Source organism: Saimiri boliviensis, chromosome 4 (genome assembly GCF_048565385.1).
Source record: "Saimiri boliviensis isolate mSaiBol1 chromosome 4, mSaiBol1.pri, whole genome shotgun sequence".
Lineage (NCBI taxonomy): Eukaryota > Metazoa > Chordata > Mammalia > Primates > Cebidae > Saimiri > Saimiri boliviensis.
In genome coordinates, this window is record NC_133452.1 from 42,349,502 (window position 1) to 42,363,682 (window position 14,181).

The following is a 14,181-nucleotide window of genomic DNA, read 5'->3' on the forward strand; positions in this document are numbered from 1 at the left end:
CTATGAGTTAGGAGTACAGGCATAGGGTCGAATTGGAGATAAAAATGTGGGATTCGTGTCATGTAGGTTTTAGGATAATTGTGAGCAGGAGAATAAAAGATCTCTAACAAATTAATTAAAAGGTAAATAAATAGAAATAATGGGCCAAAAGCTTGCACAGGAACGTCACAAAATATTATATGCAAATGACCAATAAGCATAAGAAAATGGGGTTTATCTTTGTTAGATGTTAAAGAAATACAAAATGAAACCACAATAAGATACCATCCACTAGAATGCATAAAATAGAAAAAACAAAGAACAAATGATGAGCTTGTGGAGCAACTGGAGCATTCAATGCCTGTGGGAATACACATTTGTACAGCCATTTTGAAACACTCTGACATTATCTTCCTTTTTTTTTTTCAAGACAGAGTTTCGCTCTTGCTACCCAGGGTGGAGTGCAATGGCGTGATCTCGGCTCACTGCAACCTCCCCCTCCTGGGTTCAAGCAATTCTCATGCCTCAGCCTCCCCAGTAGCTGGGACTACAGGCGCTAGCCACCATGCCCAGCTACTTTTTGTATTTTTAGTAGAGACGAGGTTTCACCATGTTGATCAGGATGATCTCGACCTCTTGACCTTGTGATCCACCCGCCTTGGCCTCCCAAAGTGCTGGGATTATAGGCATGAGCCACCGCGCCTGGCACACAGTATCTTCTAAGGTTGAACAAATGCATACATTGTAACTGGTGGTGTACGGGCAGACCCGTGTGTGTGTGTGTGTGTGTGTGTGTGTGTGTGTGTGTGTGAGAGAGAGAGAGAGAGAGAGTGAAAGAGCACGCGAGTGAGCATGATTGATATGTTCTGTAGTTCCACCATGGTCAATTTCAACCTACCAATAGTTTAAAGAACCAACTTGCAAAATACTTAAATGTTTAATTGGCTGGGTGCAGTGGCTGGGTGCAGTGGTTCATGCCCACCCCCGCAGAAAAATAATGCACATTTGATTACTTTCTCTGCCCCATTGTTTATGTAAAAATGCAGATTCACTGAGTCAGACTAAATTGTGTATTCAGTAGGAGGCTGATCAGGTATTCAAAAGAATGCAACCTTTTGTCTATTATCTACCTATGGCCTGGAAGGACCTCCCCTACATCCACCTTCCCCCACCCCTGGAAGTTTATAGCGTTGTCCTGCCGTACCTCCGTCAGAACCGGTGTACATCTAAACACATACTTATTGATGTCTCATGTCTCCCTAAAGTGTATAAAAGCAAGTCATATCCTGACCACCTTGGGCACGTGTCATTAGGACCTCTTGAGTCTGTGTCTTGGGCATGTCCTTAACCTCAGCAAAATAAACTTTCTGAATTGGTTGAGTCCTGTCTCAAGTATTTTGGTTTCACAAATAGAGTACAGCAATGAGAATAATGGACTATTTAGACTCTGATTACATATAACACTAATGGATGTTAAAATTGAAACCAGACACAAAATATATAGTATTCAATTTATATAAAGTTCAAAAGTAATCTCGTGTATTAGAAATCAAAAAGTTACCCTTACCGGAGGGATTTTGAAAGGTGACACATAGGACCTTGTGAGGTTTAGGTTATGTTCTGTTTCTTGATTTGGGTGCCATTTACTAGTATGTATTCACCTTGTGAAAATTCATTGAATCAACAAGAATGTTTATATAGGGCAAGAAAAGCTTATGGGCAGAGATGAGATTACTCAGGAGGTATAAAGTAAGAGAAGAGTGACAGAGAACTTTGGGGAACACAGTAACCACACACATGTTCCTATATCCTGTCCCATTTTTCTTAGGACCCTTTCCAGCTTTTTGCCTGAAGGCTTTGCAGAAGGTAAGAATAATGCCAAGAATAAAATTTCTGTTAAGAGAGTGGGATTGTTCTTGTAGTATTTCTGCATAGAGGCTGTTTCCAAGGGGATACGTGGACTATAGTTACTTTTAGATTTTGAAAAAGTTAAGGGTTGAAGAATAAAGACGAATCTGAGACAAAATACTACTTGGAGGCAGGAGATGGTGCAAAATACAGAGCAGTATTTTTTCTAAGCCTTCCTATTGTATTGGAGCAGGGTTAACTATACTGTAATTATTCTATTGTCTCTCACTGGTACATACTGAAATGATATGCTTTGTGAATTATTTGGTTTGAGAAGGAGGGAAAAATGTAAGGAATTTCATACTGATTATTTCCTGAAACAGTGCTTTTAAAAATGGGGAAGCGGCCAGGTGCCACGGCTTACATCTATAATCCTATCACTTTGGGAGGCCGAGGTGGGTGGATCATTTGTAGTCAGGAGTTTGAGACCAGCCTGGCCAACATGGTGAAACCTCGCCTATGCTAAAAATACAAAAACTAACTATGTGTGGTGACGGGCCTCTGTAATCCCAGCTAATTGGGAGGCTGAGGTACGAGAATCATTTGAAGCCGGGAGGCAGAGGTTGCAGTGAGCCGAATTTGCCCCACTGTACTCCAGCCCGGGCAACGGGGTGAAACTACGTCTCAAAAAAAAACAAAAAGAAAAGGAAAGAAATAGGGAAGTATTCACAATTCACCTGAAGTGTCCATTACTACAGCCTATTAACACATAATATTAGAAAAGTGAGTGCCTATTCATCTGTGCTATTGCATACTTATTTCTCTTTTCCAGAAATGGCAACAAGTCTTTTGAAGACATCGCCTCTGTCTGTAAGGACAAAATTGCTACATCAAACAGGATTGTCACTTTATAATACATCCCATGGATTTTATGAGGAAGAAGTGAAAAAAAAACTTCAGCAGTTTCCTGGTGGAACTGTTGACCTTCAGAAGGAAGACAGTGGCATTGGTATTCTTACTCTGAACAATCCAAGTAAAATGAATGCCTTCTCAGGTATTAAGAATCTTTTCATTCCTAAAGAATCATGCTAAATCTAACCTGTTATCTCAAGTTTTTTATCCTTGCTCTGGTGACAGTATGTTTTAAAGTCCTGGTACTTTTGGTAGAACATGAGAAAAATAACAATAAAAGAAACAACTCTATAATATGAACTAGAAACACTTTAAATAATTTTTTAATAATTATGGATATTTGAAAGTTTTCAGAAAACTCATTAATACAGATGTTGATAAAAAGGAAACCTAAATCTTGATTATATTTTCCATTGAAATTCATTAACTTTTTAATAACTTCATTTGTTTTCAGCTTATGCTAGTAGGGAATAAGGAGAAGGACATTTCAAAGAGTTCCTGAAATTAAAGGGAAAAGCCTGTGAATGAAAAGAATTATTTAGGCTAATTTTTTTCTGTGAATTTAGATAAAATCATTGTTAGTTTTTAACCTTTTAATTCCATTGTTGACAGAAGAAACACAGCACTTGTCTAGCTGTGGACTCCTCCCTAACTCTTAGATACTGGTGAGTGCCTTTTATTTGTTAGTCAACACAGGGAACTGAAGATGCAGGACAGGTGGTAATTTGTGATTTTTGCTGAGGCTCAGATTTGAATTATGCTACCACTATGTTATACAAGAGCTAATGAGTAGCTTTGCTGAATACTCACCACCCAATTTTTCTTTTCTTTTTTTTTTGTGTGTGTTTTTTTGATTTAAAAAAATTTTTCTTTTATGTTTTTTATTCACCCGGAACACGAAGGCAAACCACTCGCATTTTCAAGTTGATTTTAGTAATCTCTCCTTTTTAATCATGCACTTCATGATTATCTAGTAGCATTTGAAATTTGGGGCTTAGAAAAATCTTATAAAATTTTCATGTGTCTGCTTTACATATAATCATACTATAGACATAATTGAATAGTCTGTAAACTTTGTAAATTACCAGTGGTGAGTCTTTAAACCCAAGATGACTTTACTCTCCATTTACCAGAATGCAGAGATATTTCTCTATATACCACTGCTGACCAATGAAAGCATAATGCAAAAACAAATGTGAGCCACATGTGCAATTTTAAGTATTCTAGTAGCCAGAGTTTTAAAAAATGAAAAAACAGGTAAAATTATTTTTAACAATTCACTTTTAACTCAGTATATCCAAAATATTTTTTTCAATGTGTCACTAGTATAAGCAATTATGAGGTATTTTTCTTTTTCTTTTCATACTAAGTGTATTAATCTGGTATTTATTTTATACTTAACTACATGTCTCAATTTGGACTGGCCACATATCAAGTGTTCAATACATACAGCTACCTTATTAGACTTTGTAGCTCCATATGTTCAGTTGATTTAGAGAATAAAAACCAATTTCATGTTAGTGTAGGAAAAATAGAAATTGAAGGGTAAAGTTTCTCTAGAGGGTTAAATTAGATCAATAGGGATGATTTGTTTCTGAAAAGTTACAAATAATTTTTTATTCAATCAGAATCAAGTATTATTTTAATGCATCATATATAAAACTAATAATAGCAAACCTGTTTTGATTTGGGTAATGGTATTTAGTGAAGCTGGATTGGGAAAGGATGAATGAGCACTTAGGCCCTTGTTTAAAAATTCAGTTAGATACTCTTTAAGATCTCTTCCATCTTTTGAGATTTATTTTACAAAGTCAAAAAGATTATTTTAACAGTAACTACTGGTATGAATTTTTCTTATTCTCATGGCCAGCATTTCAGCATCTTAAGAAAGGTTCAAAGAAAAATCAGCACCATAAGGAAGGTTTTTTTTTAAAAAAAGGCCAGCATTGTTTTTTAGAAGCTTAAATATTACGAATGATTAAAGGTTCATATTAACCTATACAGATTGATTTTTTTACTAAAAGTGTGGGTTTATTCTTTTCCCTTACTAGACCATAAATCACTTGAGAGCAAGAATGATATTTCTAAAGCATCTAGGACATCCTTGGAAAGGGTTACAGTTTTAAATTCAGTCATTTGTTGCTTTGTGATGGGGATACATTCTAAGAAATATGTTAGGTGATTTTGTCATTGTCTGAACATTGTACAGTGTACTTACACTTAGATAGTATAAACTATTACATACCTGTACCATATGATATAGCTTGCTGCTACTAGGCTACAAAACTATTTAGTGCATTACTTTCTGAATACTATAGGCAACTGTAATACAAATGTGAATAATGCATTGTACCACATTACAATGGCTATGATTGTTACTGATTAGGTAATAGGAATTTTTTAGCTCCATTATAATCTTAGGGAACTACCATGTTATATGTGATACATTGTTGGTACATGACTGTATGTCATAATTAGCCATTAGAAAGCATAAATTAGTCATTTGTGAGTTAATACCATTAATATAACATTTATTGTGAAACCACCTCATTCCTCGTTACTTTAGTAAGTGGCAAAGAAAATAATAGTTCTTGATATTGTGGGATTTATATTCCAAAGAAGTGTACTTGTGTTACAAATTTTTTTGCCAGTTTTAGCCCACTATTATGATCTTTATACATTAGCTTCTAAAGCATTTCCTAGGCAGAAAAAAAAAAATTAGTCATGTTGAAAACAATGAATTTTATGAACTTGGAAGATCACCAAAGATAAGCATATCTAAAAGTTATTGATTAGATCTTAAAATGCCAGTCCCAGCTGTTTCTATTTTAAATTTGTCTGTTATAAAGAAGCTGCAATAGAATTTGGATGATACTAAGGTAACAATCTATAAGTCATGGAATCAATGGTTGGTAGACCTGTGAAGAACTTCCTTAGTTATGCCTCAAGCTCCTTAGAGGACAATTTGTCAACCATGGAACAAGATGGTATTTATTACTCATTACCGAACTAATACCTTATTATATTAATTCTGATGTCAGTAGCATAGGAATCACACTTTGTTCTGTATACCATATGTCCAGTATATCATAAGATCTCATAGTTATGTTATACCCATAAAGCTTTACTGACTGAGATGTATTGCTGAAAAGTAAGGTCTATGTTTTATCTTTACCCTAAGAAATAATTTTTTCTTATTACTGTATCATCATTTTCTTATTCTTAGGACAGCATGCTATATTCTTTTTGTTTTTTTTGACAAAAGTCTGTCTACAGGCTGGAATGCAGTGGTGTGATCTTGGCTTACCACAACCTCCAACTCCCGGTTCAAGCAATTCTCCTGCCTCAGCCTCCCAAGAGGCTGGGATTACAGACATATGCCATCACACCCAACTAACTTTTGTATTTGTAGTAGAGGCAGAGTTTTACCATGTTGTTCAGGATGGCCTCAATCTCCTGACCTCGTGATCCTCCTGCCTCAGCCTCCCAAAACTCTGGGTATAGGCATGAACTACCATGCCTGGGCTAGTACATTCTTATTCTTCTTCCTAATCATATATTTGTGTCATTTCTTAAGATAGATAGAGAGATAGACACATCACAAATTTAAATTTACAATGCAGGGCCTGCCGTATATACCTCTTCTGTATACTCCATACTCCTAGCACAATAGGCATTTGATAGACATTCAGTAAATATTTATAAAATATAGGACCTAAGAATACGCTTGACACCTAATGATTTATAAATAATTTCTATTTTTCCAGTCGCCTTCATATGCTTCATATGCTCCTTCATATGCTCTCCCATCTCTGGCAGGTGTTATGATGCTACAACTTCTGGAAAAAGTAATTGAATTGGAAAATTGGACAGAGGGGAAAGGCCTCATTGTCCGTGGGGCAAAAAATAATTTCTGTTCAGGATCTGATCTGAATGCTGTGAAAGCACTAGCAACTCCAGAGGCAAGTGTTCTATGAATTATGCTTTAGATTCTACTTGTTTATTATACATTTATGGCTGAGACATTTATATTTTCCTTATGGTTTTTTATGATGACTTTAATAACTTTCAAAGGATTTTAGGGATTTTTTGATTCATTTGTTTTGTTTTTGGTAGAATTACAGGAGGAACAGTATGATAGAAGCAAATGATTCTAATTTTTTACTAATAGGGTATCTGCAAAAGGCTCTTGTTAAAAGGTTTAAAAGTATTTTTTCTAGTTTAGCAGGGCACTCTCAGTTGTGTTTGATATTTTGGAGGATGGGATTCTCTCTCTCTCTTGCTGTTAATGTTACTCCCTTCCCTTCCAATGCCTCACTATTGTCTCTTTATTTTTAAGGTGTATTGATTTTTTTTAAAAAAAGATTTTTAAATTTTAGAATAATTTTAAATTTATAGAAAAGCTGCAAATGCAATTCAGAGTTCTTATACACTGTGCATCCAGTTTCTCCTTTTGTTAACATCTTATATTCCTATGGTACATAGATTTGTTGCTACTAATGAACCAATGTAATAGTCTGTTCTCACACTGCTGTAAACATCTACCTGAGACTGGGTAATTTATGAAGAAAAGAGGTTTAATTGACTCTGTTCTGCACACTGTACAGGAAACATGGTGGGAGGCCTCAGGAGACTTACTATTATGGTGGAAGGCAAAGGGGAAGTAAGCACATCTTACCATGGTGAAGCCAGAGAGCCAGGGGAGCTACCACACACTTTTAAACAACAGGGTCTCATGAGAACACATTCACTGTCGCAAGAACAGCAAGGGGGAAATCCACTGCCATGATTCAGTCACTTCCCACCAGGCCCCTCCTTCAACACTGGGAATTACAATTTGACATGAGATTTGGTTGAGGAACACAGAGCCAAACCATATTAACCAGCGTTGATACTTTGTTATTAATGAAACTACTATATGATTTCACTTATATATGGAATCTAAAATAGTGAAACTCTGCCTAGCATGGGTGGCTCACACCTATAATATGAATGCTTTGGTAAGCTGAGATGGCAGGATTGCTTGAGGCCAGGAGTCCAAGACTAGCCTGGGCAACATAACCAGTCCTTGTCTCTACAAAAAAATTAAAAAATTAGCTGAATGTGGTGGCATATGCCTGTAGTCCCAGCTACTTGGGAGGTTGAGGTGTGACAATTGCTTGATTCCAGGAGCTTAAAGCTTCATTGAACCATGGTGGTGTCACTGCACTCCAGCCTGGGTGACAGAGTGAGACCATCTCTCAAAAAAAAAAAAAAAAAAAAAATGGTGAAACTCACAGAAGCCAAGACTAGAAGGGGGTTTGGTGGTGGGGATGGGCAGGGATCAATCTTAAGCGTTTATGTTACACATACACACAAAATTAATAATGATAATAAAGGGGTGGGAGGAAACTTTGAGAAGTTGCAGATATGTCTAGGGCCTTGGTGGTAATGGTTTAGTGGGTGTATACTTAGCCACAACCTCATCAAGTTGTATACATTAAACATGTACAGCTTTTTACATGTTAATCATAATTCAACAAAGTGGTTAAAAAAAAACAAAACTCCACACTTTATTCATGTTTTAGTAGTTTTTCTACTGTTGCCCCTTCTCTGCTGTAGGATCCCATCTGGGATCCTACAGCACATTTAGCTGTAATGTTTCAGATTCTTCTTGTCTGTGACAGTTTCTCAGACTTACCTTGTTTTTCATGACCTTAGCAGTTTTGAAGAGTACTGGTCAGATATTCTGTAGAATATCCTTCAAATGGAATTTGCGTGGTGTTTTTCTCATATTACACTGGGGTTATGGGATTCTGACAGAAAGACTAGAGGTAAGCTTCTATTTTCGTCACATCATATCAAGGGAATATATGCTGTCAAGATGATTTATCACTAATGATGTTAACCTTGGTCACCTGGCCAAGATAGTGTTTGCCTGGTTGCTCTACTTTAAATTTGCTTTCCATACTCTACTCCTTGGAAGCAAGTCACTAAGTTTAGTCTACACTCAAAGGGGAAGGGAAAGTAAGTTTCGTCTCCTGGAGGGTGGACATATATGTCCATTATTCTTATGTAAGGGGGATTTGGGTTTTCTCCCTCATTTATTCACATACTTATTTATTCAGTTATTTATTTATATCAATATGAGCTCCTGGATATTTATTTTAGATACATTATTTATTTCTATTTTATTTTATTTTATTTTTTGAGATAGAGTCTCACTCTGTCACCAGGCTGGAGTGCAGTGACGTGGATCTCTGCTCACTGCAACCTCTGCCTTTTTTTCCACTTATGGTGTCATGTCAGCACTCACAAAGTTTTAGATTTTGGAGCATTTAGATTTCACATTTTCATGGTGGGGATGCTCAACCTATATATACATGTATTTTTCATCTCTCCAATGTGTTGGACCCAGCCCAACCATGTGCATGGGTGCGCTGTGGCCCTGCAGTTATGAGGGAGTGAGAAAAGGAGATCAAGACAAAGACACAAGAGTAGAAGTTCACAGCATGGGTCCAGGGGTCCAATGCACTATCTCGTGGGGTGAACTGCTTGGCCCTGAGCTCTGGGCTCCACGTGCTTTTATTAGGTATATACACTTGTTAATTGAGGGGTGGGGGAGCAGGGAGGGATGAACAGGGTAGGACTTGAAAACTATTGGGAGAGGCCTTGAACCTAATGTGGGCAAGATAGCCAAGGGGGAGAGGTGTGGTCTGCAGTATTCAGTAGCGGACATGATTCTTACGCAAACATGGAACACCAAGGTGCATTTGTATCAGAAGTTTAGCGGACTAGGCACCAGCAAGTTTTTATCTCCTGAGCATTGCAGACACAGAGCAATCAAGATTACTCCGTATTCTGAGAACCTAGGCAGAGCCTGTGGCATTCTGGTAACCTCTGCCCTGCAAGGCTTTTCCCCCTTGCAAGCTCCCATCTGCAAAGATCCTCCTGGATCTTGTGAGCAGAGGTCTCCTCCCTTCTCAGAGATTACCTAAGCCCTCTTTATGAGACTCTCATGCAAACTCTATGTTGAGAAGGCATTCCTGGGACCAAAGCAGTATTTCCTGCTTTGCAGCCGCTCCATGGTGTTCCACCGTTTTACAGTGCTCTCAGATGGTCTTTACCTTAGGCCTCCTGTTGCCGCTTGATTTCTATTTTACTGCACCAATATTTGATATAGCTTAGTTCGGGTGTAAACTTAAGTGTACAATAAGCAAAGCAAGCTTATAATTATTTAACTAGAAATAACATAGGTCTGCCTCTGGCCATCTTGACCCGCAGAATGGTTGTATCACTGTACACCTTAGTTCATGAAAGACACTGTTAAAGACAGAACGAGACAATAGCCTGTTGTGGGTTTGATATAAGTTGGATAGGATGAATGTTATTTTACTTTATTATTTTCTTCCAGTTAGAAGGCCGTTTCTGTCTCTTTAGATCATGTGGCCAGGATTATTTTTCTAAATATTTAAAGATGGAAGTGGAAACATGCTAATTGTTTTATATATACATCATTGATCTGGCATAAGTCATGTAGGAAAACATGGAGAGAGTTTTTATTCATCTTCAAATAAGAAATCACTTAGTAAAGTTAATTCTTTGTAGTACCTACATTCTCCAAGCAATCTGTTCTCTTCAGTGCCTGACGTTAATCTTAATTGACAGCTGAGGAGTAGGGTAGTGTGACTGAATCCTTTAAATATTACTGCAAGTGTTCGTCACTTGTTGCTATGTACATCTGCCAGTTTCATCAAGGAAATAGAAAATTGTGAATCTGCTTTACAGTGAGTATGCTTAGAACTCAGATTGGAATTTTATTTTATTTAAAACATTTATTTTATTTTATTGAGACAGAGTCTCCCTCTGTCACCCAGGCTGGAGTTCAGTGGCAGCAATCTCAGTTCACTGTAACCTCTGCCTCTTGGGTTCAAGTGGTTTTCCTGCCTCAGCCTCCCAAGTAGCTGGGATTACAGGCTCAGGCCACCATGCCCAGCTAATTTTTGTATTTTTAGTAGAGACAGGGTTTCATCATGTTGGACAGGCTGGTCTTGAACTTCTGACTTCAAATGATCAGCCCATCTCTGCCTCCCAAAGTGCCGGGGTTACAGGTGGGAACCACTGTGCCTGGCTATTTTTTCTTTGTTTGTTTTGATACGGAGTGTGGCTCTGTAGCCCATGCTGGAGTGCAGTGGCATGATCTCCACTCACTGCAACCTCTGCCTCCTGGGTTCAAGCAATTCTCCTGCCTCAGCTTCCTGAGTAGCTGGGATTACAGGTACCTGCCACCATACCTGGCTAATTTTTGTATTCTTAGTAGAGACGAGGTTTCACCATGTTGAACTCCTGACCTCAGGTGATCCACCTGCCTTGACCTCCAAAAGTACTAGGATTACAGGCATGAGCCGCCAGACCCAGCTTGATGCCCAGCTATTTAAAACATTTTATAGGGTAGATGAATTCTTTATTAAACTTTTATGAATAAATCTCTGAAGTCATAGTATAAGAAATACATAGCATAAAAATAAGCACTTTGAATATTATCTTTATGGATTATTTTAAGAAATGTAACAATACTTATAAAGTATGGGGTGTGTTTTATCACATGATGATTTTAAATTTAAGAAGAACTAGAAATAGGTTATGTAAAGTTCTTGATATTTCTATGTTTCCTATAAACTGTATTCCTATATACTTGAGAAGGGACTATAAATATGTGTAAAGCTGAAATTTAAAATGTCCTCAGGACTTTGGAGGCTCATATGTATACTGTATATGAGTTGTAGCTGCAGCATATAAATGCATCTACCCCTCATGACCAAAACATTCTGAAACTTACCATGACTTTACGTTGTAAACAGTTTGTCAATGAGGCTCTTTTTTATCCAAATACTCTGTTGTTACAGATGCATCACTAGCATCTACTTATTTGGTGACTTTGCTTTCTGAGGATGATGAGATTACTGAAATACACGATAATTTTTGCCATTAGATTATATTCTCTTCTAATTATAATAAAATACTTGAAAGTGATTATTAAATGGCTTTTCTTATCATAAAAGATAATTATTTTGATGTTTTTGCTACTTATTTTTCAAAGATTTAAAAAGCTTTTATTAATGTAAATTACCAAATATAGGTAAAAGCAAAAAGACTAATGCAGTGAAACCCTCATGTACTCATAAGAGCATCAGCCCTATCAACATTTTATTATATTTGTTACCTATTATTCTACTGTTTTTTTCTTTTAAGTGTAACTGACCCCATAAGAAGTTGGTTGCAGCTTGGTATGCTTTATTATTGTGCAGGAAAAGAGCTCCAACTCTCCCTATTAGGCAGTTAACTCTTGGTTGAGAAGGTAGAGGCCAGGAGATCCACTAGGATAAAACAAAGATTAATACTGCTAAAAAGTTATGGGAAAGACAAAGGAATAAAATAGAACAAAAAATGTTTAAATATTGAAGACTTGGATTTGATGCCACAGATGTTATGTAGGCTACAAGAAGTTTCTTTTCAGAGGGAGTAAGTAATCAAGGTGCAGTTATAAGCTTCAGAATTGGGGAAACAAAAACCTGCCTACTTTGTAATGGATGGGTATAATGCCTCAAGGAAAAGTCTGGCACATAGAAACCTTTCTGCTCTTAATCTACCTTGAAGATTATATCCTCTTTTGTCCCTTAACTTGCCTTGTTACTTTTCTACCAACCTGTTATTCTTTAGATCTCTGTTGCTTAAATTTCTACAGTGACCCCAACGTTCTTGTATAACTTATTTGTATTTGCCACTACTATTGTACAGTTCCATAGCCTGACTAATTTATAGACAAGTAGCTGAGCATGGTGGCTTAAACCTGTAATTCCAGCACTTTGGGAGGCCGAGGTGGGCAGATCACCTGAGGTCAAGAGTTTGAGACCAGCCTGGCCCAACATGGTGAAACTAAAAATACAAAAATTAGTTGGACGTGATGATGTGTGCCTGTAATCCCAGATACTTGGGAGGCTGAGGTAGGAGAATCACTTGAACCCAGGAGGCAGAGGTTGCAGTGAGCTAAGATCATGCCACCAAACTTCAGCCTGGGAGACAGAGCAATATTCCATCTGTATGTATATGGAAGGGTTTAGAGAATTGCCTTGTTAATAGACAAGTTATTTTTAATTTTCTCTAAATCCTTCTATGTATTTTGAGGAAATTAACAAATCCATACAACAAGCACTTAAGAAAGAGGATTATTTATGATTCTAAATAAGATACTTCTACAGGCTAAGCCACTCTAAATATGACTTAGAGTACATGTGATGTTAATCATTCCTTTTGGCATTTTGATTGAGCATTGTCCTTCTTATCCTGTTTTACAAGAAAGAGCTGGAGGAATAGGGTTGGATCTTAGGTATCATCCAGATAGCATGAAGATATCACTGTCTGCAGCAGCTTCCAAACCTTCTTTTAGTACTTCTCAGCTTCCAGCTTTCCTACCTTAGAGAAGGTCTAGCTTTTTATTGGTTCTTCACCCATAGCTTATTCTATCACAATATCTGTTACTGGCTTATTTTCTTTCTTCAACCCAGTGAGAAGACAGAGCATTTAACCGTTGTGGGTTTAATAGCTTTGGGGGAAGAATTTAATTAAATCTTTCTTATCTCTAGGGCATGTTGGCCAAAACTGCTTAAACTTCTGTTTAATGATACACGTAAAACCAAAACATACTCATTATCTATTGCTGGTATTAGTAATATTAATAATAATGGTAGGTAACATTTATTTTCTTACTATATGTTAGACACTGTTCTAACCTCATTTTGTGCCATAACTTAATTAACTCCATTATAAAATAGGTACCACTGTTAGCATAATTTGCAGATAAGAGACTGTAGGACAGAGAGGTTTAAGCAGGTTTGACAAAGTCAAACTAATTAGAAAGTGCTACAGCCCAGATTCAAACCTAGTCAGATTGGCTTTAGAATCTGCGCTCCTAACCATTTATTTCATATGGCTTCTAATAGACACGTTTAGTGTGCCTTTTTTCTTTTGAATGAAAATTATCTTAGTACACAGGCTAATATTTGTTTTACCTTTATGTCTACTAATTCTAGATACTTCATTGGAATTTTAAGTAATCTAAATCTAGCAAGATAAAATAGACATATTAAAATTACTTGATATAGGTAATAGAACAAGCTTTATTGGAAAGGTTTTAGCAGAGGATAAACCAGTTCATTTTGAAAGCTTTTTAGCTCCCTGTGCCGGTGTTAATTTTGTCATCACTTTGTAAGATACACTGATCTTCCTGATAACAGCTGTGGATTAGGAAATTCCTCCCACATTGTCTTTTACCTTTTTTTGACTGCATTTGTTTTTATAAATAAACATAGTTCTCCATCTAAAATTCATCTAATTTTGTTAAGTTCAACAAACCCCTGCTACATGCCAAACATTTTACTAGGGTCTGAGGCAGGAGAAGGCATA

General features: G+C 36.9%; 1 protein-coding gene across 3 annotated transcripts in view; it reads left to right on the top strand.

Moving 5' to 3' along the window:
• Positions 1-14,181, top strand: part of ECHDC1 (ethylmalonyl-CoA decarboxylase 1) — a 52,742-nt gene that overhangs the window by 9,122 nt on the left and 29,439 nt on the right. For all 3 annotated transcript variants that reach the window (XM_010342971.3, XM_010342972.3, XM_010342973.3), the window contains exons 2-3: positions 2,660-2,881; positions 6,559-6,701. In XM_010342971.3, the coding sequence (XP_010341273.1) occupies positions 2,662-2,881; positions 6,559-6,701 (363 nt within the window). In that variant the 5' untranslated portion in view covers positions 2,660-2,661. The remainder of the gene's footprint in view (positions 1-2,659; positions 2,882-6,558; positions 6,702-14,181) is intronic.